This window comes from Protopterus annectens, chromosome 1.part2 (assembly GCF_019279795.1).
Source record: "Protopterus annectens isolate FY-2018-M chromosome 1.part2, PAN1.0, whole genome shotgun sequence".
Taxonomy (NCBI): domain Eukaryota; kingdom Metazoa; phylum Chordata; order Ceratodontiformes; family Protopteridae; genus Protopterus; species Protopterus annectens.
The window spans coordinates 955,435,003-955,461,960 of NC_056727.1; the positions used below are offsets into that span (position 1 = coordinate 955,435,003).

The 26,958-nt window shown below is 39.3% G+C and overlaps 1 protein-coding gene across 1 annotated transcript in view; it reads left to right on the plus strand.

Annotated features, from left to right (window-relative positions):
- The first annotated feature begins 17,772 nt into the window (after positions 1-17,772).
- The window catches only part of LOC122792185 (bone morphogenetic protein 8B-like), a 709,252-nt gene continuing 700,066 nt past the window's right edge, over positions 17,773-26,958 (plus strand). The window contains exon 1 of the mRNA XM_044059909.1: positions 17,773-19,293. Coding sequence (XP_043915844.1) covers positions 18,885-19,293 — 409 coding nt within the window. The 5' untranslated portion in view covers positions 17,773-18,884. The remainder of the gene's footprint in view (positions 19,294-26,958) is intronic.

The window sequence follows — 26,958 nt, forward strand, 5'->3', positions numbered from 1 at the left end:
CCCAGGGTAAACCTACGATCTCCCATCCACTCATCAAGATTCCTCTTGAAGAGAGTCAATGAGGGACTCTGCCTAACCTGGACTGGGATTTTATTCCAGAGTGAAGGGAGCCTCTGGGTTATGAATCTGTCCCTCCAGCATGTCCTATTTATTTCAGTGCTGAGGTTCAAGTCTCTCGAGCTCGTAGCTCAATGGGATTTGTATTTTCTGAGGTGCAGCATGTCCATTAATTCCGGGTTGGACATGGCTTTATACGTCAGGCACAGATCGCCACTGAGCAGGCGGTATGCCACTGAGTAGAGCTGGAGTTTCTTTAACCGGGCAGCATATGGCATCTGTTTGAGCCCTTTGATCCTCTTGGTGAGGTACTTTTGGGGTCTTTCCAGTTGCTGCAGGTGTCTGGTAAGGTACATCCCAAAAGGGGCATTGTACTCAATTATGGGCCTGATGAGGGATGAGTAAAGAGGCACGATGACCTCCCCTGATCTAGATGTGAATCCCTTCATGATTAGGTGGGCTATATAAAATGTTCTTCTAACCACTTTGGCCACGTGGTTGTCAAATGAGAGATTTCTATCAACTTGGGTCCCCAGGTCCCTAATTACTTCTTCTGTACTTAATGGATTACCACCTATGTGGTAATTTGTGGGCACTTTGTTTTTGCCAAAGGGGATGACTATACACTTTTTGGCGTTTAGCTTGAGGCCATGGCTCTAGCACCAGTTGTCTGTTTCTATGAGGCCCTTTTGGAGGATGCTTGTGTCGGCTGGAGAGTTGATTATGGCGCCCAGTTTGCAGTCATTTGCGAACTTGGTCAGCCACAGTCCTTCCGTGTTGGCCTGTACCTGCGAGAAATATATACCGAACAAGAGAGGTCCCAGGACTGAGCCTTGTGGGACGCCACTTGTAACTGGTTTGGAGTCTGACATGGCTCCAGCAATTCTAACCATGTGGGTTCTGTTCTTGAGTCAGTTTGCAATTCATCTAGTGACATAGGAGTTTATATTTAAGCTGGTGAGCTTATCTATAATGCCCGAGTGGGGTATTGTATCGAAGGCTTTTGTGAGGTCCAGGTAGGCTGTGTGGACCACCTTCCGCTCGTCAATGGCCTTGGTGACTGTTTCAAAGAAATTGACCAGGTTTAAGAGGCAGGATCTGCTCTTAAAGCCAAACTGGGTAGGATCCAGTGTCTGTAGGTCCCCAATATCTTTATTTATAAGGTCCATGATGATCCTTTCCATAGCTTTGCAGACCAAGGTAGTCAGGCTTATGGGGCGATTGCTTCCAGGATACGTTGAGGCACCACCTTTGTGGAGAGGGACCACTGTTGCTGTACGCCACTCTTTGGGTACATATCCTGTAGTAAGGCTGAGATTGAACAGTAGTTTTATGTTTGGGTTTAGCTCTTCTTGGAGTTCATGTAGGACGCAGCCCGGGACACCGTCTGGTCCCATTGATGCTGTGTTTTTTGCTTTGGAGAGGGCGGCTCTTACCTGAGCATCTGAGATGTCAGGGGGGCAGCACTCTGCTGGGATAGATATTTGCCCTTTGGTGGGAGAGTTTGCGCTGAACCTGTCAGCTAGGGTGTTGGCAATGTCTGTGGGTTTGGTGTATTTTTGTCATTTTGGACTAATTCTGAGCATATCTGGGAATTCCCACCCAGGTTCCTAACATAACTAAAGAAAGCCTTGTGATTATCCTTAGTGTCCTGTGCAATTTTTCTCTCAAAGCTAGCCTTAGACGATTTTATGAGTGCCCGTAGTTTTTTGCTAATACTGATCAGAGATGCCTTCCCTTTTTGGGATTTTGCTCTATCATGTAGTAGCTTCCTCCTTCTATTGTATAGTTTGTTTATGGCTGGGGTCCACCAGACAGGACGTCTGCCTTTGGAGGATTGGGTCTTGGTTTTATTTGGGATTGCATGATCCATGCATTCCTGAAGGTGTTCATAGAATGCATTTATAAAGGATTCTGCGGTCTGGACCGTATTTTCCACAGGCCCGGGGGCTTTGAAGGATTCCACCTCGGTTTTGAGGAGTGTGAAATTTGCTTTAGAGAAGTTTTTCACGGTGGTTTTCTGGGCAGGGAGTGGGGTCGGTATGTGAATATCCAGTGAGTTTCTGCTTGAATCCAAGCCATCCAAAGCTAAGAACAAGAAATTAAGCTTATTTTGAGTTTGATCTGTACGTTTTCATCTCTATTTTACTGTTTAGTGCATTAACTTGTGCATTTTTGACTGTTTTTACTGTTTGTGCCTGCTTATTACCTGCACTTGTTTTGTACTAAAATAATGTTTAATTAGCACAGACTAGATCCAGACTTGCTGAATCTAGCCTGTTTTTAATACACTTGAACTGAAATCCAGCCATCTTACATAAAGAAGAGCTTTCCTTCACCCTTGTAGCAGAAGAGTGTGGGTATAGCCTTGTCTGAGTTGAGGGATTGCTGGAGAAAGGATCAAAGTGTGATTTCCTATTGGCAGAATAGTTTAAAACTGTTTAATTTTGACTGTATATAAGCCTTGAAACTGCACATAGCTGCGCACCATGCAACGGGGGTTAGTGTGCTTTGCATAGACTCAATCTCCTAGAAACTGTTTTTTTCCCTAGACACCAGTCAGTGAAACACTCCCAAGTTCCCTGCTGTTCTGCAGGCAATGCAGCTGTACGCTTCTGCACTGCACTCAACTCAACTGAGCACTGAGCAGTGTTGCCCCACTTTCTATTTCCGATCTTCTATAGATTGTCTCCTTGTTAATCCTTGAGCAATAGCTGCTCTAATTTGCCTTCTCAGAAATTAGTATTTAAGAATTACCTGCTGCTATGGACAATCAGCTTCCCAACATTTCTCCAGCCAGTCTGATTGACATGGGCATTCTAAGGCAATGTAGCAATTTTCTCATGTATACTGACAGCCAGTTGCTCCTAGAGCAAACAAATACAGTATGTGAGAGATGTAACTATACCATGAAACTAGAATCAGTCCTCTCACATAACAAAAAACAAGACATCAAGCAGGTTGTCAGCACACACACACCTCTCCACTCAAACAAGATAAGGTCAAGACACATAAACCCACATACATGGAGGTACTCACTAACAGCCTACCAAAAGTCCAGAGACCTACCAAGCTCAAACAACCTACACATACTGGTATATGAACAGAATCCACCACTACACATAACAACATATACCTTAAATCAGTGTCTCAACGATTAAGCCCCTAAGGCAAAACACCTGAAAACCTAATGTCCTATTCATAGGTGACTCAGTATTGAGACTCACAGATGTCCCCCTCACCAGGTTGAACAAGGAGAAGGTCACTTTCAACTGCCTCAGGTGCCGGGATCCATCAAATCACGGATGCACTCAAGTCACTCAACAACAATTACTGTTATGACACTGTCATAGTACATGTTGGAGTGAATGACTAGAGACGTACCTCTCTGAACTACATGAAGAGAGAGAGACATGGCTGAACTCTCAGATTATGTGTCCCAGGCAGGTATATCCCTAGCCCTAAGCAGCCTTCTACCTTCACCTAGGATGATGCCACAATACAAATAAAAAATGATTGATTTCAATAACTGGCTTAGCTTCTGGTGTCAATCCAGGGGGTTCCAGTATCTGACAGCCTGGAAGACATGGTCTACAGATCACACTGCTTTGCCAGAGATGGCCTTCACCTATCTCCTCATCATTCAGATACCGGCAAAGATGCTTGCTTCCCCCATAGTGCCTTTTTCAGGCAATGCCAAAACAACAAAACTTCCAATGTAAAGAAATCCACTAGAGGCAAACTGAAGGTCATGCTGCTCAATTCTAGGAGCTTAAATCATAAACTACACTCCCTGGAAGCACTTCTCACTTTGGAAGATGCTGACTTCTGCACAGTCACTGAGACTTGGTTCAAGGCTGCAGAGAGCCCCGGCCGTAAAAGGCTACAATGCCTTTCACCTGTTCAGACCTCAAAACAAGCATGAAAGGATCAAAGGTGGAGGTGTCTCAATCTTCATTAAATCAAAATACACCTCGAGACTGATAAAACAGTATGACTCTCTTGAGCTACGCCAGGTCCAACTAACTATAGGCAAAATACTCTATCACATCATCACTAGCTACAGGTCCCCCACCATGAACCAGGAGAAGCACGCTGCTTTCCCGGACTTGCTAGAGTCACTCAGTATACAGCCAAACACCTTGGTCATGGGAAATTTCAACTATTCTCCCATTAATTGGGTGGCTTACACTTGCACAACGAATGCTCTGAGGTTCTTGGCTTTTGTTAATTCAAATGTCCTGGAACAGTTGGTATGTACTCCCACAAAGGGCTCAAATGTCCTAGACCTAGTGTCCACCAACATGGGAGGTCATTGCACTACCCCCTGTGTGTTGCCCTGCCTGGTAAGGTCAAACCATAAATTAGTCTTGCTTGAAGTAAAGCTCAGACCTGACACCCTCACAGGAGCAAAAAACTGAAAAATTACTTCAAAGCAAACTATAGCCTACTAAGGGATGGTATAAAAAGTTTCAAAGCCCCTGCTAACACAGCCAACAATGACTCTTCTGCAGAAGAGTACACAAATGCCCTACATAGCCACTTAAACAAATTTATTGACTTAGCTGTACCTGACAGGACTAAAACCAGGTCCTCCCAAAAAACAAGCCATCCTGGTGGACTCTAAGTATGAATAAGTTATATAACAAAAGAAAGAAACTGATGTCTAAGAACAAGAGTGAACCTACTCAATAGAGGAAGAATACCCTCCACAGCTTGAACAAGCAAATCAGATATCTTGTAAAGTCCTCTAAGGCTAGTTATGAGACTAAATTAGCATCCCTAGCTAAAGAGAACCATAAGACATTCTTTAGCTACATCCGAAACCTAAAAGGGAATGCCCAACTGTGCGCCAAATTTATAGTGGATGGTAACCACTCACACTGAGCCTGAGGAAATTGACAACCTGCTAGATGACAAATTTGGCAATAACGTCACATCCCTATCCTCACCAGCCATACCCCAAAGCATTCCTGACATCAGTCCTCTACCGAGTATCTCCAAAGAACAGGTCATACAAGCACTCTCCAAGGCCAAATGCATGGCCTCTATGGGACCAGATAACATCCCAGGCTGCTTACTAAATAATCTTAAATATGACCTAGTGGAACCACTTGGCTCTCTGTTTAACCTCAGCCTGAGCACTGGCTTTGTTCCAGCAGAGAGAAGAACAGCAACAGCGATCCCCTTGCACAAAGGGAGGTCCATCAACCGACCCTGCAAACTATCAGCCTATAATCCTAACCATTCTTATCTGCAAGGCCATGGAAAAGAATCATCATGGACCTTATCTACAAGGACACAGGTGACCTTTACACTCTTGACCCAACCAAACTGGTTTCGTCAAGGGTAGATCTTGCTTATAAACCTGATGGACTTCTTTGATAATATCAATAAAGCCTTGGATGTGGGCAAAGCAGTACATGCTTCCTCTCTTGATTTACCCAAGGCTTTTGGCACAATTCCCCACTCAAGGATCATTGAGAAACCCTCCAGCTGGAAATTAACCCATACATCAATAGATGGATACCCAACTGGCTCACCGACAGAGCACACACTGTCAAAGTTGGGAGTCCACCTCCACCAGTAGAACAGTTACCAGTGGGGTACCACAAGGATCTCTGATGGGCTCTCTGATGTTTGGAATCTATTTCTCTGAGGTTTGGGTGAAAGTTGATGGCCTGTGGCTTATCAAGTTTACAGATGACTGCAAACTGGGTGCAATCATTGAGTCCCCCAACGATGTAACCATATTACAGAGGGGGCTGATGCAGACAAATGATTACTCCCAAAGTCAGGGACTAAAACTAAATAAAAACAATGCCTCATTATCCCCTTTGGTGAAAAAGTAGCCCCTGCTAATTATGATATAGGTAGCACCCCTCTAAGCTCAAACCCAGTGGAGCAAGACTTGGGATCACAGGTTGACAGAAATCTAATCTCCGATCACCATGTGTTCATATTGGTAAGGAAAGCCTTCTACATTGGACATCTCAGAAATAAGGGCATCACATCTAAGACTAAGCAGGTTATAACACCATTGTACTTGACCCTTATCAGACCAATAATTGAGTACAATGTTCCCTCCTGTATTTATATCAACAGACACCTGCAGCAACTAGAGACACCACAGAGGTTTCTAACCAAGAGAATCCAGGGCCTCCAAAATGTGACTTACATGAAAACACTGAAAGCCCTGTCACTGTACTCTGTATCCTACAAGCTGCAGAGAGGAGACTTGTGCCTGGCCTAAAGAGCAGTCTCTGACCCTGCTCTAATGGAAATACTGCATATCCACAAATCAAATGGAAAAAGAGTCACTCGCTCCAGGAATCTCATCCTAGCCTGAGACATTAACAGAACATGTTGGAGAGACAGATTTATCTCCCAGAGATTGCCACTCCTCTGGAGTAAGCTCCCACTTTACATGAAGAAGAGGTCCTCAATGACTCCATTTAAGCACAGCCTTGGCAATTGGATGGGTGACTGTACATTTGGCCCAGGCATGGCACCTATGTCCCTCATGGACAGGGGTAGTCGGTGCTGATCATAGAATCATTCTGCCAACAATGAACATCTTACTATGGTCAATTAGGGTACATGGGTTTTACACAGCTAGGCTTGTAAAGGCCCTAGGACAATAAGCCTAGTAAACTCCTATGAACCTATGAACATATAACAGATCCTAGCAAAGTCTAACTATAGCACATCTGTGGACAAGCCTTCATCTAAAGTTGTGGTTTACTTTATTTTAAAAGCTAATCAAGTTTGTTTAAAATGAATGTCCTGAAACAAAGCCATAACTATGGATGTGAACTTAATACTTTTTCATAACATTTCCCTAGAATACTTGTCAGACTAATTGGTATGTAGTCATCCACACTAGAACATACACTGCACTAAAGTATTGGAATGACAACCTTTTCCTTCTAGTTATTAGGAACAAAACCAAATGTTATTGAAATTTGAAGCAAATTCATCAAACATGGGATCAGGGAATCTGGAATAAGCAGTGGCTTGTTTTTATCACTAAACCAGGTTTCTGTAATCAGCAGGATATCATACCATTCATTAACAATAAAAAGAAAAATAAAGGCAGATATCAGATGTGTGCCATATTGGTTGGCAGCACAGACCACAGAGGAGGAACATGCAGTTATCTATGCAATGGCAAATCAAAAGAAGTATAGAGGTTTGACGCAAATGTGCTACAAAATTATGTGCTCTGCAAAGGCAAGATTACATGCCAACTAATCAGTCAAACGAGTAGGACATTAGCATAGTCCATGAGTAATGATCAGTGTGAGTACATATAAGGGCCAGTAAAGCTGGGTTAAAACATCTCCCACCCCCACAATAGAGAAAGATCCTGCTCTGAGGATGGTAAGAAACAGCGGTGGTCAGGGGCTGGCAAATATTGACGTGTGACACTTGGTGAGACCATGCCACGTGAACCCTAACTCAGAATGCCCTAAAGAATACACATGGTAATTCTACACCCTGATGTGTGGCAGCCAGCAAGAAGCAGCACCTGACAGCCATACAGCTGCATGCTCATGGTATGCCAGGTGTAATTGCTATAGGCATGGGCATTTGAAAGTTCACATTTAATGGTAAGCCATGTCTGTCAGACAAGGACTGTATGCATTAACACAGGGATGGGATACTATATGAGACCAGTTGCTCATGTAGCAAAGCAGACAATAGTTGTGATGATGGTGGTGCACCAACCATCAGCCCAGCCTGCATTACTAGTACACTGTTGGGAATACTGGGCTAAAGGAGGGACAATAGAATAGTTACACTTGTAGTTAAAAGTATATGACACAAAAAAAATCAAACCAAAATGTAAAACCAATTATCAACACTGCAAACATGGGCAGTGAAGCAGGTATCTAAGAGATATGCTGGTATAATATCAGTCCCATATATATACCCCCAAATCCTGGACAGGCATTCATGCCTCTCCTAAAATATCAGATGATTTTGCTGTATCTCATCAGGTGTTGCAAAACAGAAAAAGCAGAACATCCTCCACAGAAAAAAAGACCATAAACACCAATATATGTGCAATGCCTACTTCTGTATAAATAAGTACCACTTATTCATACTTATTGTTGAACTTGGGATCCCAGTACCTAATCTCTTTTCTACATTAGCTGAGAAGGGCATGGTGGTACCTGCTCAGATCACTTTTAAAAAAATAAAAAGGTCCATGATCTAGTGGCTGGTGATCTTTCAATTCCAATGTTTATACTCAAAATAGAGCTCTATAGTACTCAGATTTTATTAAAAAATCTTAAATCTTGTAAACTGTAGCAAACGATTCCTATAGTTTATACCCTGCAAGGAGTGCTGCAGCACTCCGATTTTAGTTAAAAGAAAAAAAAAATAGAGAAGCAAATATTTTTTTCTTTTATATTGTAGCAAATGCAAGCAGTTGCTACAGTTTAGACAAATCTGGGATTGCTACAGTGCACCATAAATGCAATACTGGCTTTCAAATGCCAATATGCACTAAAAGCAATCAGGATCAGTCTTGGATGGCTGATCACTCCCCCCTGACACTTTGCTCCAAAGACAGTTGCCCCTCCATTCTGCCCTGTCTACACTGCTGGCATTATGCATTTGTCTTTTGAATTCTTGTACCCTTTGTGACACTGGCAGCCCAGGTATCTGGAATTTTGTGGATAGTCGTGTGTTATTTGTGAATATGATTCATATGCTTGTCTTACAAATGTAAGAGAACTATATGTTATGTGTGTATTAAACTACTGGTATAGAATTGTATGTTATGTACTGAGCTTCAAGAATGTAACCACAGTGTACCCTACTGAAAAAGAACAGAAATGTATATAAACTATATACCTGTGCAAATGTATGTTTTAATAGTAGAAGCTGGAACACACAGAGTTAACTTACAAAACTTCAAGAAAATAAGTTGAAATTAAAAGTGCTTTACGATGTGCTATAAAAAATAGTTTCAGTGCAGCAAGCAGACACAATGTCTAGAGCTAGAAGTATCTTTCTATTGTCTTTGAGAGAAGTAATTACTAGGTCTAAAATGTAAAAGTACGTACTTGTTTTACGATTTCCAGTTCTGAGCAAACATCTGAGAGATAAGTATTTTTCATAGAGAAATGTTAAATTTTGTTAAGTTTCTGTTAGCCTGGGAACTAAAGGCAGGTGACAATGACTGATGCCGTCCAGGCTAATCCAGTAGCAATGTTTTGATATTAATTTGGGAACTCTCTCAGAGACTGTGCATTTTGTATCTTGTCTTGGATCTAGAAACATCCAGTCATTATCAGCACTACATTTGCCTTGCTCTGTAGTCATTTAGAGCATAGTATCTTTTAGATATAGCTAGGAATATAGTAAAGAATAATTTAGATGTTTTCTGTATTTATTGGAGATTGTCCCGCAATGTTGTTTTAAAATATTTCCTGTGATTCAGAACTCTGTAGTTACTGTGTTGTTTGAGTATTGTCTTGATCTTTTATTATTTATTATTAAATATATTTAAAAATTTTAATTGTGACTGGTTTGTTTAGAGATATTTAAGCTCTTAGAGTACTTACATATGTATTTGGTGACACCGTCAGGCCACTCCTAAATAGCCTTGAAAGTCTTGGTCACACTTACCATTTGGATAATAGTAACATTACACAGTAGGATTGGACACCCTTTAGTAAGGGCCTTATAGTAGCTGATAAGTAAGGGTGGCTAGTGGTAGCTGCTACTACCTTATAGTCTGGGCAGAAGGGGACACAGCTTGTAAACCTGTGCCAGCCTTTCCCAGGTGTGTGTGTGTGTGTGTGTGTGTGTGTGTGTGTATGTGTTTGTATATCAATCAAATCCCAAAGTGTGTGTGTGTGTCAGCTACTTGGGCAGGGACACAAAGTACTGGTTGGACAGATGGGGTGCTGGAGGTCTTAGTTTGGCCACTAGGCTGAGATCTTAACCCTATAGCTGTGCCAGTGGGGAGTCTTATTGGGAATCTAGAGAGAGAGGGAGAAACCAGCCCCAGACTGACTGTGATCTCTGTGTGCTCTTAATGGAAATTGTACATTACTGTGTGTCATCCTCCCATTGTGTATGTCCCTCACTGGTGCTACTAGTGAGGATTAATTACGTGGCCAGTGCAGGAGCGTCACACCCTTCACATAGACTCCAATTAGAACTATACTATATATGATATGATGATGAATCTTGGCATGTATCTTGTAGTTTAATGACTCACCAGATGCATTTTCACTGAATGTGAGTTTTAAGAGAAGAGAAGCTTAATGTTTCTCATGCTACACCTGTTTTCAATGTGAGAGTGTTTTGTTTTGTTTGAAAAATAGCCACCAGTGTCTTTTCTGTAAAATCTGAAATAAAAGTTTTAAATGAAATCCAAATCTCTGTGAAAATTGTATAAGTAAAGAAGAAGATAGTATGTACACTGACAGGTTTAAACAGTGTTTATTGTAATTGGGGAGAGATCCAATAATGATATATTGGTATGGCTGATGGGGACCTGATTCATTACCTTGAATAGGACTCCATTTGTCCAAGATTTAGTTCTGTTCACTCTGGAGGTGTATGCTGAAACAATACAGCCATTCATGTAGGTCAGAACTGTAAAGAGTGATGTCAAGCTATTCTTGATGACACAGAAGATACAGGGAGTTCAAAAATTATATGTAGGTGTCCTGTGAGCATATAAGCCATTCCCCACAAAATATTATGTTGCATGCAGTAATATTTCTGATTTTTGTATGACGTGGTTTGTTAAACAAAAGCTGCTTCAGCATTTATATTGCCTTTAAGTTTTTTGCTTTATTTATTCTACTAAAGAATGAATGAATTAATTAATAAGCCTGGATTGTGTAATAGTCTAAATATGTTGCATTGCCGTACCTTCTTTACATCCTCCATCAGCTGCAAAAGGATTATTTGTCAGACCATGTAGTCTGCATTATTCAGAGTGATGGTCAGAACTGATCTTCAGCATCCATTTTGTGGTCATTGTTGCATGTTACTTTGATACATTTGTTTTCTACAAGGTTGGATTGTAAATGATTTTAACATTTAGTTAAAAAGTATTACTCTGGCAATTAGTGCACAATACTAAAGCTCCAACTTGTTAATGAGCCACTTCCTGTGGCAAAGGTGCATGCTTTGAATCTTTCCACCTTCATTTACCTTCATTTACCTGCTGTATGACATTGACCAAATCACTTAACCAAACAGTGCTTTGGAGCAACTGGGAATTTGGGCTAAGTTCCTTAATGATCTCCAGGACTGCATGCCTATTAACTATGCACCTATGATGACAGAATTGTTAGGAACTAAACCAAGCTTTGTATTTAGAATGGGACAGAATTTGAAATGTATACTGGAGAAAGGGACCAAAGTTCAGGATATTAACAAGAATACACATACTTCCAAATGTGGTGCGTGTCACCAGTGTTGTTACATTATGGAGGATAAAGATTTATTGTTAAGAAATTACAACAGAACAAAAATATTTTTTAAGAAAGGGAATTGTAGTACCAAATTCATTGTATATCTGGCAAAATGCTCAGTATGTCCCAGTTACTATATTGGGAAGACTGAGCAGCATTTCAGGAAAAGGATATATTCACATATATACAGTATTAAGACAAAAGATGAAAAAAATGCATTAGCCAGACACATTATGAACAAAGGTGAAGACCATCAGTTTAGATTTGGTATATTAGAAGTTGTGAGGAAAAATCCCAGGGGGGGGGTAATATTAAAAGTAAACTCGGTTTTAGAGAGTGTTATTGACAAATTCTATCTGATGCCACTACCCCCCCAGGATTGAATGACTTTATTTCAGTCAAGCCCATTCTTGAGAATTATTGACACATGGGAAGTTCATGCACATTAGTATATATACACATATATATTATAATATATACTTTTATAGTCTTATATTCACAAGAACACATATCTCAGTGTAAGTTTTTATTGATTTGAGTATTACCATCATCTTTATGTGATGTTTTTTTATTATGCAGTTTTTATATTATGCAGTTTTTAACATAATATTGTCAATATGTTATATTTCTTTAAATGTCAGTTGTTAAATTGGCGCCAAAAGGAGTATTTAAAGTGTGTGATATCAATTATTCTTTGTTCTGAGGAAGCCCACGATTAGTGGGTGAAAGCGCTTAACGATTCATTTTGTATAATAAACTATCAGATTTTATTCATGGAAGTCCATTTTTTTCACCTTTGCGGTGAATATCACAATTACTGGGATCTCAGACGTGTTGAATTTGAGAATGCGGACTTTCGGTGAATTCTGGTGTTAAAATCCATATTACACCAATCTATCTCAAGTTCTACATCTAAGTAGACAATTTTATTCTTACTATAAACATAGGTAAATTTAAAAAATCATCTGTTTCATTAATGTATACCAGAAACTCATTTAAACTGTCTTCTGTACATTTCCAAAGAAGAAACAAATCATCCAAGAATCAGGTATAGTGTGCAATATTAGACATGTACCGACTATTAATCAGAAATTGCTGCTCCCAATAAGACATAATAAGATTGGCAAAAATGGCACATGCCGCCCCCATTGCCACTCCTTTCACCTGTTATCTCACTTGATAACCTGAATAGGTGAACATCTGGGTGACATCAGACATTGTAGGGTTACTAGTGCTTTGTATAGACATATCAATGAAAATCCAACACATGATTTTAAATTTTTGGTTTTACAGCAGTTAGTGCTGGATGAACAGGGGTCCATTACAGATGTGCATTTGGATATGATGGAATTGAGATGGCAGTTATTTTAAATGCCTCTTCTTACCCAGGTATCAATGAAACTATAAGCATTGCTAGTGTTTTAAAACTTGATCAAATTTTAGGTTAGTAAAGTTAACATGGATTTTATTTAATAATGTATTAACATAATATTTTATGGTAACATTTATTTAGTTTTGTTATTTGCTACATGCAATACTTTTACTGTTGTAATTTGATATGTATGTATTGCTTTAAAATTTTTGGTGCAATTTTGAATGGGTAATTGAGGGGAGGGTATATATTTGGCTGGGTTTTTGTGTAATATTGTTCTGAGGAAGTCTCTGTAATAGAGAGGAAAGCGCTTAACTTCAATAAACTTGGTGTCCTTTGGATTGCTGACATTCTGCTGGTCGGTTTTTCTGTGGTTTTCTACTATTTTGTGAAATTTTGCAAACAGGTAAATTAAATAAAGTACACAGAATACAATCCTGTAGTACGAAAACACTGGAGACACCATTAAAAGAATAGCTACAAAGAGAGCAAAAATAGGAAAGCCCATTCTCCTCAAATAGGTGTTTTTCAAGAGAAAGAAAAATCATATAAAAATGAACAGATGATTTACTAAACAGAGCCCATAGCAAAAGCTGAAAACACTCTCTTAACACTTTGTCTAACGGTCCTCAGTAGAAGGTGGAGTTGATCTTATATGGTGGTATGCAAATGGAAGTGCGACATCATGGATCGCATCCTATCTGAACTCAAGAAATAATACCTTTATAGACAATAAGGAGTCAGGCATGGTCTCACAATACTGACATCATCATGCATGCCCCTGCATGTTGATGACATTGTGGGATATTCTGGAAATGCGCAATGACGTCAGCATTAGCGAAAAAATTGTAAATAAAGAAAAAAAATCATATTTGAAGGGGCCATTCGGGAATTTGTGGTACCCCATCATTTTAGCCTCAAAAAACAGGACATTTTGAGGAATTCGGTACAGTTGAGAAGTACGTTAGTTTGTTCTCTTTAATGTGCAGTTATTCAAATAACCTTTACTTCTGCAGAGATTGCGCATATTGACTTAGCATATTTTATCAGGTAGTTAATATTTCTTTTGTCCCATAAATACTCTTCTATTTTAACTGCACTACATTTGGCTGGCCCTTATGGTCTGATGCTAGTAATTTTTATGCAGTTTATGTAGTTCATCCAAAGCTATTAATAGAGCACAATGTTATTTATTTCTTCATAAAAATAAGCTGTCTAAATAGTCAACAAAGTGGCTATAACTGCTGTTTGGGGTGGGGGATTTCTGTGGATGAAGTTACATTATGCTGGTATCATCTGGTGATTTTTACACAGTATTTAATCTGGTTATGCAGGAATGATGTGCATATGTGTTAGTGAATTAAGTTGCAATATTTTGGCTATTGTGGGTTTGTGTGGAAAAAATGAGAAATAAGTGACTTTGGTCATTATTATTGTTAATACTTTTTTGACACAGACATTTGAGAAGGATGCAAGTCAAAGTTGGTGTGTTTGGGGGTGTCTGGGGATAAAAATGACTGGCTGTGGTGACCTGATAAAGTTAAAAAGCCATTAGTTTGCCTTTGCAGGACTATTGTGCATTTGTGCAAAGCAAATTAGAGTACTTTACTGTGGCCATTTTTATCACAATCAGACATAGGATGTCTCCCCAGTCCACAAAGTGGCCATAATTGTTGAGTATGGATGCTGGTGGATTATAATGACAGCAGTTTGCTTGGCTTTTTATGATTGAAATGTTCTGAAATGGATACATTTGTCTTTATTAGTTCATTAATTTTTTTGTTTCACTGCTTACTGGGAAAAAAGTTCAAAGCTACAAGTTTACAACACAAGTGTTGGCATATTAAACAGGAAATACAATTTAAAACAATACGAAAGGTGAATCTAAGAACACATGCATTTATGTATAGTTCTAAATGTGTGTCGGGGGAGCATGGTTTGAAAACAGTTTGGGGCCCAAGGCACACTTAATCTGACACTGGCTGGATGGATTTTTGATGAATGTGAGTTTCAATGCATTTTCAATGAATGTGAGTTACAAGGAAAGAGAAGTTTATTGTTGGTCATGCTAAGTCTATTTTGAATGTGAGACTTTTTTCGTTTGTTTGGCAAATAGCCATTAGAGTTTGTGCTATGAAATCTGAAATAAGCTTTAAATTAAATCCAAATTTCTGTAATCATTGTAAAAGTAAGAAGAAAATAAAATGCACACTGACAGGTTTGAACAGTGTTAATGGTAATTGGGGATAGAGTGCCAAGTAATGGGACACTAGAATGTCTGCCGGGAGGGGGGCCTTGGTCCATTACCCTACCCAGGGCCACATTTTAACATAATCAGGCGCTGATCATCAGTCATTGATTATATAATTTCTATTTCAGTAAGTCCCAAAAGTGTTTTTCTGGTTTCTTGAAGAGTCTTAACTATGTCTTCTGAAAAGATATAACTGTTGGTCACTAAAACTTTAGCAGCCATAGCTGGCCTTAGGCATAGGCCAACTAGGCGGCTGCCTAGGGTGCCACTCTAGTAGGGGCACTTTTCCAGTATTTATTTGGTGCAGGTAGCCCAGGATGGGGGCACTGGGTGGTGTGGTAGGGGGCACCGTGGAGCCCTATTGTCTAGGGCACCAGTTGACCTAAGGCCACTCTTATTAGATGTGGACTGAGAAGGCAGGCTGCAGGACCTTTCTTTGCTGCTGAGTAAGCAGATTTTTTCCCTAAAAGGCAGCAGTGGGAACCCCTAAATGAAATGAAGTAGTATTGCATGCCAAAGTTTTCTCAACCACTTTGTTTCTATGAGAACCACATGTTTTTGCTATGAGTTCATTCATAAGCTATTGACACTATGATATGTTACAATCATTGTGATATACATATACGGAACTATGCAGTCAAGTATGTTATGAAATGTTGATGTGCAGAAATATCATTATACATTATATTGATGCCAGCCCATCAACAACACAATTATCTGGAAGAAAAATGTGTCTGAAGCACACTGATTGCAAAAGGAAAGCAAGCAGTCTCCTTTTGAGATCAGTGAAACAAGAAAAAAAAATTACCATTAACTTGCAGACACACTCTTTCTCCTTAGTGGTACACTATTAAGGAAAGGGGTTATAGTATCATAATGAGTAGAATTGGGGCAAGGGACAAGGGTATTGTTAGGGTTAGTGCGCACACACACACACACACACACACACACACACACACACACACACACACACACACACCCCAATATTCAAAATGTTGGTATATCTGAAATTTTCAGCATTACCATATATTCCCACTTACTGCAAGCTCATGTACATCTCCTCCCTTTGAGCAAAATTTGATGCTACACCTTTTGTTCAGTCCTGCCACTTGACTATGACTGCATTTGGAAACTTCTGACAGCAGAACTAGCGGTTGACATCCTGTGCCTTTTACAGAGTACATGTTAACCATGTAATCATATAATTTTGGTGTTGCAGACCACTTGTAGTGTTGATTAAATTGCATTTTAAAACTTGTTTTCATTTTTCTCCAAGAGCATGGCTTAAAATGGACCTGTCTTGGCACTATCCACTTACAGATAGATAGATAAAATGAATGGAATCAGCTGAAGCACACACAGGAGAGCCCTGCAGAAGATCAGACTACAGTCGTCAGCTCTCATCTTCCATTATTTGTTTTAACTGAGTAAGCAAGAGGTTTCCCAGTTTGATTCTTGTTTGGGGTACCTTCTGTGTGTAGTCTGCATGTCCTCCTTGTGTTCACATGGGTTTTCTCCTGGTGCTCTGATTTCCTCTCACATTCCAAAGATATGCAGTAAATGAATTAGATACTCTAAACTGACCACAGGCGTGAGTGTGTGAGTTTATGGTGTTGAAAACAACTGCAGTAGGGCTAGCCACCCTGTGGTGTGAACCTTGGTTCTAGATGATTGTCACAAGTGACACCTCAACCCCATGTGCAAAAATGGGTAAAAGGGGTTGATGGATGGATGGACTGAGTTACATTATTCAGTCTAAAGGCTCTGTCAGCAGGGAGGGGATAAGGGTGTGGTGCAAATACCAGAAGGGCTTATGAATCATCAAGGTTCAGTAAGAATAGAGTGCCAGTGTTCGGATCATAGAATACAATAAACAGAAATCAGCAGACACTGTATAGAGATAACAGAAAGTAAAATAAATATAAACAAATAAAAAAACTGTTGAAAAAAAATCATGGAATATACAAACATTTGTTAATGATTTAAGAGAGATTTTGAAACCCTCAGTTCCACTTGCTTACAGTCTCAGAAGGACTAGTAAGCATGTTTCATTACTGCAGAGAATTAAGTGAGGAATCTGAGATAGTATGAGTGTAATGCTGCTGTGCACTGGGTAGGTCTCAGTTCACACCTATAATTTAACTTGTGCCAAACCAAAGAACGGGACAGCCCAAGGGAGCTAGGAGCAGGCAAAGCTTTTCTCTGTGTAAATATGTGCGGCTGTCTGAACAGGGAGAGAGAGAGAACAAGGGAACATAAAGAAGCTGTGAGCAGGCAAAATTTGTGTTGTGAAGAAGAAGAAGCGACTCTGGAGAACCTGATAAAAAGCAGCATACAAATACTTTCTGTAGGAGTAAGATTTAAAGGAGGTGGCAGGCAAAGTGATTTGTATGTGTTTGTGTGACTATGAATGACATAGAAACTGCATGCTAAGGATCGAGCTTAGAGCAATCAGCACCATTCTGTTTGCTGTATATAGTGGCAGTTAGCTATTAGTAAGGCAGAATAATGTGTTTTAAACTAGCAGCAGATACAACAGTGTGAGTGTATGTGCATATGTATGTGTTCTGTGTGTGTGTGCATGTGTGTGTATGTGTGCATGTGTGTGTGTGTGTGTGTGTGTGTGTGTAAATATTTTCAGGCTAACTAACAGCAGATAGTGTCTGTGTATGTGTATATGTGTGCATGGGTTTCAAATTTGCTAACAGCAAATAGAACAGTGTGTATGTATGTATGTGTGTGTGTGCGTGTATGCATATGTGTGAGAAAATGAAGACAGAAAGATAGGAAGAGAGAATATGTCCAGACAACTTAAAAGTGGACAGAGTCTGGCAGTTCTCTGCATTATGTGCCAAAGAAAAGGACTAAGTTGTGAACAGTAGTAAAACAGTTGACATTCAACAAGATAAATTGTTAACAGGCACAATGTGCAAGCAGGCTAGCTACCTACAGGCCAAAGTAAGGAGCCGGAAAAACTAATTTATTTATAAGGCAAGAGGTAGACATCACTGCAACACAGACTTGCTCTGAAGCTGTGGACTCTGTTTTGGGGTATTTTCCTGGAGTGGCTAATAAAGGATATAGGAGCAACTGTCATGTTCATCTAAAATGTCCTGCTTCATGGCTTTATGAATTCCGGTCCCATACAGCGCTGTTGAGCCCGTATCAGTGTTCAGGATACTGTCTGACAAGTGACTTATTTGGACATCTTCAGACATGAATGGATGTGGTACCACCTATTGTTTGTTTTAACTCCCCCTTCCTATTGAAGCATCATAAATACGGTGCTCTAGTTTGGTAGAAGGCTTCTGCTCATATATAAACTAAATGTTATTTTAAGCAGCTTCTTAAAAAGGCATAAATAAACAACTATACTGTGTTTAAAATAATACTACGTTTGCAGTGATTCATAAAACTCCAGCTGCAGTCAAAGGATGTAAAGATATCATCTGAATCTGAGTCCAGCCTCTGGAAATGACTTTAGAAACACATTGGAAATGGTTTGTGTATTTTTTGGAAAACTCAAAGTTGCTTTTACATGTTTGTGTGTTCTAGCTAGTAGATAAGCTGCTGTACTCCTTCAACCTACAGTTTATTTTCATACTAAACAGCTCGATTCAGCAAAGTTCAGCTTTCAAAGGCAGTAGCTGAATGCCTCAGCTGTGCAGCAGTGCTCTTTTGCGAAGGTGTTTCTTCTTCCACAAATGAAACACTGATTTCTTATGAGTGCAGAAAGGGCTGCCTCAGGAAAATGAAAATATTATTCATGGCAAATGTGGAAACTTGTAGAAAGACCATTTTTACTTTCATCTGTTTATATGGTGCAATTCTGGACTTGACAAGTGGAAGCTTTTTAAAAAATCACCTCCACTCAAGTTTTATCCACAGAAAACTAAGTGGCAGGGAGAAGAAGGAAATTCAGCGGGAAATTTTGTCTATCATGGGGCTACCTGGGAGACCCAGGCCACATAGTGAGGGTAAGCTCCCTTCTTCAGCTCCCCTGTTTATGCTGGACCTCTATCATGCCATGGCAAGTGAGGATGAGGACGATGTAAGCCAAGGGGTCTCCCATCCTGTACCGAGCAGCCTGAGTACACAGATCCCACCACTAGGCACAGTCATCAGCGAGGCTGACACAGTTATGAGCTTTGTCAACATGGGTAAGTCAGAATAAAAACATGCACGCTATCCATTTTTACTACAGTATAAAGGCCTAGAGCTAGTGTTGTAAAAATAGAAAATGCTGCTAATGTTATCCATTTTTACTACAGTAATGAGTGCTAAGGACTAATCTTGTAAAATAATACAGAATACACAAATCTCTATGGCACTAAGCTGGTTTATGGGGTTGTCAAACAGTATTTAATGTGGAACCACTTTTGGTGATGGTAGCCAATATTTTAAAGGAAGACACCTGGAAAAGCACAGTTTTACCCTATTTTTACAAAGATGCCAACCGAAAGCAAAACTGTAAAATTATGTCAGAATTTTTTTTTTGTAATGAATGAAGAGTGCTTGACTGGAAATGTAAGCATTCCATTGCTGGCTGTCCACATTTCATCAGCAGCAGACGCCTTCTTATCTCATGTTATGCTAATATGTTCTCCTACCGATAGCTGAGCAGAAAGTGCGATAATATCTGAGTATAGTGCAACAGCTGCCTGTAATCAAAATAGATGCTGGAAACTGATATTTTAAATAAGCAAGAAACAGTTGTAAACTTCACAAACCTTTCTTGTTATGAGATATTTCTGCAGTAAATGAAAAGGAGGGGATCCTTTTAGTGCTTTCCTTTAAGCAAAAACTTTGACTCTTACTACGTTGAGGTAACTGAACAAATGTCTTCATGTTCAGGGAACAAGTGTTGTCGACTTGGTGACTGTTACCTACTAGGAACAGGTACAGCGGGTAGAAAATGCTCTCAGGTAATGTGTGAGAACCTAACCACAGCTCATGTAAAATATAATAGGGCAGAAAAGGTGACCTGGAAAACTGGTAGTGGAAGTTCTGTTCGTTGTTGTACTAGTTACTTGCATTCCACCTATTGTAGCACAGCAACTCAGCATGTGGGGGGGGGGTACAGCAACAGTGATTTCTATAACTGGAGAATGCGTGTGTGTGTGTGTGTGTGTGTGTGTGTGTGTGTGTGTGTGTGTGTGTGAGAAAAGCTACATAATTATTGTGTTGTACATGACCAAGATTTTATGTTCTCCATCTCTCTAGGTGGAGGAGATGCAAAAGATGATCTTATGCTACTGTAACTTAGGTACCTACAGGTGGTGTTATCATAACAGGAACAGAGATGTAGTGTGTGTGTGTGTGTGTGTGTGTGTGTGTGTGAGAAAAGCTACATAATTATTGTGTTGTACATGACCAAGATTTTATGTTCTCCATCTCTCTAGGTGGAGGAGATGCAAAAGATGATCTTATGCTACTGTAACTTAGGTACCTACAGGTGGTGTTATCATAACAGGAACAGAGATGTAGTGTGTGTGTGTGTGTGTGTGTGTGTGTGTGTGTGTGTGTGTGTGTGTGTGTGTGTGTGTGTGTGTGCGCGTGTGCATGTGGATGCATGTGTGTGTGTGTGTGTGTGTGTGTGCGTGTGCATGTGGATGTGTGTGTGTGTGTGTGTGTGTGTGTGTGTGTGTGTGTGTGTGTGTGTGTGCATGTGAATGCATGTGTGTGTGTGTGTGTGTGTGTGTGTGCGCGCATGTGGATGCGTGTGTGTGTGTGTGTGTGTGTGTGTGTGTGTGTGTGTGTGTGTGTGTGTGTGTGTGTGTGTGTGTGTGTGTGTGCATGTATGTGTGTGTGTGCATATGGATGCATGTATGTGTATGTGCGTGTAGGTATTTGTGTGTGTCGGGGTAGGGGACTTAACAGCTACATGTATCACCTGCAAACTTGGGGATGTCTAATAACATAAATCACCAACAGCGGAGAAGACTTGGAGAAGAGAGGGAAGAGAGAAGAAAGGGATCAGAGTTTGAGCAATAAATGAAACATGGAGAAAGAAAGAGGAATCATACATATTAAAAATAAAAAAAAACAAGGTCGGCTAACTTCAGGATGCCTGCTAACACTTCCTGCAGCAGCAGTTACTAAGGCAATAATTTGTGGTTAATCAGATCCTGTGTGATCTTATCAGCGCTTCACTTGGATGAAACAGTTTCAGAAATAAAGACAGTATTTTTCATAATTACTCTCCCACAGCAAGATTGTTTTATCTGATACTCTAGGGCTTTGAATAGGCTGTCCTGGACTGTGACCTTCTCCTGCCATGCTGGCTGAATGCCTGCTAGCAGTTTAACAGTATTCAGTAGTGCGTAAGGATCAGTGCACTGCTGTAATAAAACATGCAGCCTTTAGTCTCTGCACCAAACTCCTACCTGTATACTACAAGACCCCAGCAAGTCATTTACCTTTGTTTTCCATTTAGTTTACAAATAGAAATATGAATTTAATTAGCATGCATATGCTATTTAAACAATCCACTTTAAATTCTCAGATAGCAAGCAAGACAAAAGTGAATAAAACAAAATTAAATGTTTCATACAGACACATTATCTCACGTTTCAAATGCGTACAGCTGTACTGGTTCCGCAGTACATTATCTGCTTAAGGTGTGCAAGCCTGGGGTCTGTCTGTGTTTTAGGTTGGGAACAGGGAGGGGTGCTACTCCATAGCGTAACCATGCTTTTCCATCTGTTATTTATAGATTATTGTTACTGTTTGCATCAGAAATTCACGTTGTGATGTATATTATTCCTGTATAAGCTACTGTGTTTTTACAGTCTGACTGCTATCATTCACATATGATAGACAGCACTTTCTATTTCCATATGGATGAAAAAAAAAATAAGTGCTGAAAACTATTGAATAGAACAGTTCAAAGTAATATATCTGACACACTTACCAAGATAATCATTATTTCTTGGTGTGAGTGGAGAAAAGGATCATTATACCCACGCCATTAATGTTAACATTTTATTTTAAAATATCTGACATACAGCTTGCAGTTATAACAACAGGTAGAAAAATTAATTTGAAACCGACAGTGTGAGCATTAAAGAAAGATTTCTGTTAGCACTATAGGAGTATATGAGTAACATAGGAGATGGAAGTGTTATGTTAAGTGGAAAAGAGGCACAATGTGGAGGAAGGGAGAAACTCAGCTGATACTTGGAGTGTGGGCAAATGATGAAAGATAGCAAAGGAAAGTTAGCACAGACCTACTAAGCAAAGATGGGAGTGGGTGACACGCTAGTAAAGAACATGGCTACACTACAGTGGGAGGAGTAGGAAGCAGATACAGCACAGAATTAGAATGAGGCTGTATCCAGGAATGAACTGGGCAGTGTAGGGGAGGGGGACAATGGCGAAGGAGGAATTTACTCAAGAAAGTCAAATATCATGTTCAAGTCTCTTCAACAACAGGCGAGTGAGAATGTGGCCAGCTGCTCTGGCAGTGGAACTGTGCATATGACTAAAATATCACTGGCCTAGGTTTAACAGGATAGTCTCTGTCAGATTCATCTGGCGGACAGCATGGGGTGAGTCACCACTGACTGACTGGCCCATCTTTGGGTGGGTGGGGGTAGAGCCCTGACTATTATGACATCTACCACCTAGTGCAAATTGGCATCACTTCTGCCCAACCGTGAACATTTTCATTCACCACAGTGGATGCATGTGACCACTATGCATGACTCTGGCATCACTGTAATCCATCACTCATGAGGTGAACTATCATGTGTAAAACAAAACGCTTTCCAGAGGGATGAGCCTTAGATCCTGGCCTTGTCACTAACTCCCTTCCTTTCTACTTGTGCCTGAGGCATGTGGCATTCACTGAAGAACAATGAGGTCACGCTTGGATTGGAAAATGATGAGGCAGATGGAGTCAGATGGTTAGAAGCCCATTCTCTTTGACTCTGATACAGAAGCAAGTGAAATGTATGCCAAATCTGCAAGTTGAACATCTAGAACCTCAAAATGGTGACAAGCTCATAAAAAACCTTATTGAGTAATACACATTTTACTGTACTGCTAGGCAAAATGTTTAAAGAAATCAAAAACAAACAATGGGGAAGAAAACTCACACGTACTGTTTCAAGTTATGTATGTGCCATTCAGAATGCAAAATTGTGCAGAACTGTAATTCTGGGCAGAGCTTGCAGCTATAAAAGGTCATAAACAGGTCAAGCATGACTAATGGAAATCCATCTGTAGCACTGATATGTTGGCATTAATACTAGTGTGTGTGTGTGTGTGTGTGTGTGTGTGTGTGTGTGTGTGTGTATATATATATATATATATATATATATATATATATATATATATATATATATAGATAGATAAAGGTATAGCTACAGATATAGATATGTGTGTGTGAGTGTGTGTGTGTGTGTGTGTGTGTGTGTGTGTGTGTGTGTGTGTGTGTGTGTGTGTGTGTGAAAAGCATATATATCTATAGATAAAGGTATAGCTACAGATGTAGATATGTGTGTGTGTGTGTGTGTGTGTGTGTGTGTGTGTGTGTGTGTGTGTGTGTGTGTGTGTGTGTGTGTGTGTGTGTGTGTGTGTGTGTGTGTGTGTGTGAGTGTGTGTGTGTGAAAATCATATATATCTATAGATAAAGGTATAGCCACAGATATTAAGTGTGAGTGTGTGTGTGTGTGTGTGTGTGTGAAAAGCATATATATCTATAGATAAAGGTATACCTACAGATATAGATGTGTGTGTGTGTGTGTAAAGTATATGTAGATATAGACAGATATAAATATAGACATATAGATACATATAAATATTTGAGTGTGCAACATTGTATGAAATATGTGGCATGTGGAATAAATGAAATATCTTGCAGTGTAGCTTTAGTTAAGAAATACATTCCATAATCGTGCTTCTTAATCAAAAAGATTCCCCCACCCACCCACTTATTCAATATACCAAACAATGTTTTTATTAGTTTGAATTACTCTTTCCTTTGTATTCATTTTGGATGCTGCAAATGAGCAAATGTGTAAGTTGTCTGTTGATTAGGGCTTTACATAAGTAATATATCCTACAGTGAATGGATTATTATGGGTGGTTTTCTACTCTAATGTTTAGTTTAGGTAAATTTTAAGTTTTTTGAGTAGTGTCAGGTATTTTTTTTGTTAATATTTTAGAAGTGTGGTAAGCATTATTTTCTGATTTGTTAGTTTTATAGTTTAGTTATGTTTTAGTTCTTTCATTTTATTTAGTGCAGTGTTTTACACTCACGTTAGTTTAATCAATAATTCAGATTGACTAGTTGTAGTTGTCATTTTCTTTTATCTTTTATGATGTTTTATTGATGTAGAGGGAAATTGCTTAAGGGAACCTTGAATATGTATTTTTGTGTGCTCATTGTGTGAAATGTTTTGTATGTGTGGATAGGTTTAACGGAAAGTGATTGGTTACTTAGTTATAATGTCAAATAATGGTAAATACACAAAAAATGGTGATGAATTGTGACAAATGATTGACCGTACATATAAAGAGTGTGTGTGTACATACATACACACACACACACACACACACACACACACACACACATATCTACATCTATATATATGTGTGTGTGTGTGTGTGTGTGTGTGTGTGTGTGTGTGTATGAGGAACATATTCAGGCATGCATGCATCAGACACAAAATATGTCCACTTGCATATATCCCATGTGTGTCCAATACAGGGGGCTTGAGATATTACACAGAGAAGACTTTAGCTTGATTGGGTCTTTCTTGCAGTTTTTACTGAATGTTTGTGTGATCTGTTTTCCCTTTGTTTTGGATGTGTATACAAAATTCCATTAAGGGTACCACCCATGGGTTATTTTTATACATCTATTATGGAGCATTTCTTACCAGAACAAGTGCCTCAACAATAAGTGCAATTCATGAATCCGTATAAAAGACCAGGGTTTCCCACGAAATTGTTTTTTCAGCTGACTTATGCTTCTTAAGAAAAAGAAGGGTTTACTATCATGTGGATGGCAAGTGAAGCTCCAGCTACCACAGCACCCACAATGGTGAAAGGCTGGCTGTTTCACTAGTGTTTCTGAGGCATGCTTGAAATATATCAGACTGAGCATGTCTTTGCCACGTTATATTGCAGGCTGTGTCAAATGATAACCCAGTTTTCCTATGGGAAATAACCTTCCACTCTTGTTAGATTATTTTTAAAAATTCAATATTTGAAGAGGTATCCTGGGCAGAGGAATGCTTTTCTTTTTTTTATCCAAACATTATTGCAAAATTGTGTAGCAGTTCACATTTTATATGCTTACCACAAATCAAAGAACATTGTCATCATCATGTACAAGCAGTAGGCAAGGGTGTACCCAAGATTTCAGGAACTGTACACTAACCTCCAGACCCCCCCCCCTCCCAGTCAGTAGTATATGTACCACGTTTTGTAAGGCAGATATTCTAAATACAGAATGCTGTATACATATGCTGAAATGATTGTCTTAAAACCTTTAATTGAATAGCTTCTAAAGTGAAAAGCATACTTCACTCTGGCTATGTTTACCTTTTCCCTTGTCCATTTGTACCTTTTTAACTTACATTCTTAATGCTGGGACACTTTGTTCCTTTGTAATTGTCAAAATGTTGACCTTAAGAATAAGTTGTATATGATGACTTGCAGAGTATATACCAGACTACACCCATGCTTGCAGTAAAATGTTACTATCTTCTCAGAATGTGATGTCACTCCTACTAGGCACGTGACAAGGCAGACAGTTTGTTTTGGCTCTAAGTAAGATTAAATTATCTATTTTTGGACATGCACATATTCAAATACTTGCATTTTACAGTGTCTGTTTCTCTATAACTGATGTCAGATTATTGCTGGAGGCAACAAATATGGATTCATTTGAAATCCCTTCATTCTTTTCTGTAGTAACTAACACGAAAAACAGTTTGGCACTAACATATCATCAAAATACATTCAAAGATTTGTTCACGCCATTGCCAGGAATGAACGCATTTGGAACAAATCACTTTACGTAAGTGAAACATTTCACATGTGTTGAGAAGGCTCATTTCTTTTACACATGCAAACTTTCATTGACATAGCACCCTGTCACTCCTGAGGTCAGTTAATGCAACTTTACCTATGGATAAAATGTATGTCCTTGTATCAGGTGTCAGGCATGGCCCTGAGAACCAGTTGAGCAGAGTTAAACTGCTGATTTTGAACTAGTAAAATGTACTGATTGTTTGACACTTCTGAGCACTGTTATTGTACATGAACAGATTTGTTTTCTCTCTGTAAGCATGTTAATCAACAGACTTGACACTGTAGTGATTATCTCCACAAAGTAGAAAAATAAATAACATGTACAAAAATTCACAGATTACAAGAACCTATGAATACATTTGTAAGAGGTATAAAATATGACATAAGTAAGAATCTTATAGATTCAACAGTATTGTAGTATTTTAGTATACACAGTTTTACACATTTAATAATTATGAGTGTTATGCTGTAGCTCATTTAACAGAGTCATTCATTACTCCTAGTTCTTTGGTCCACTTAAAGATAGATGAAATGCTGTTATTTGCAATATCAAAAACTAAAAAGTAGTGGCAAGTTTTTGGAGTAGAACTCCAAGCTGCACATCTTATTAAGTAAGGGGCTTTCATGCAAGGTCTGCTTAAACACTACTTTTTGAAAAAGGTTTCTGACTAGGGCCTTTGTGTAATTTATATAGCACTAGCTATTTTGCTTCCTGCATTACAATGTTAAGCCATAATTTATTTGTCATTACTTATTTGTGGGGGAACACAAGAATTCAC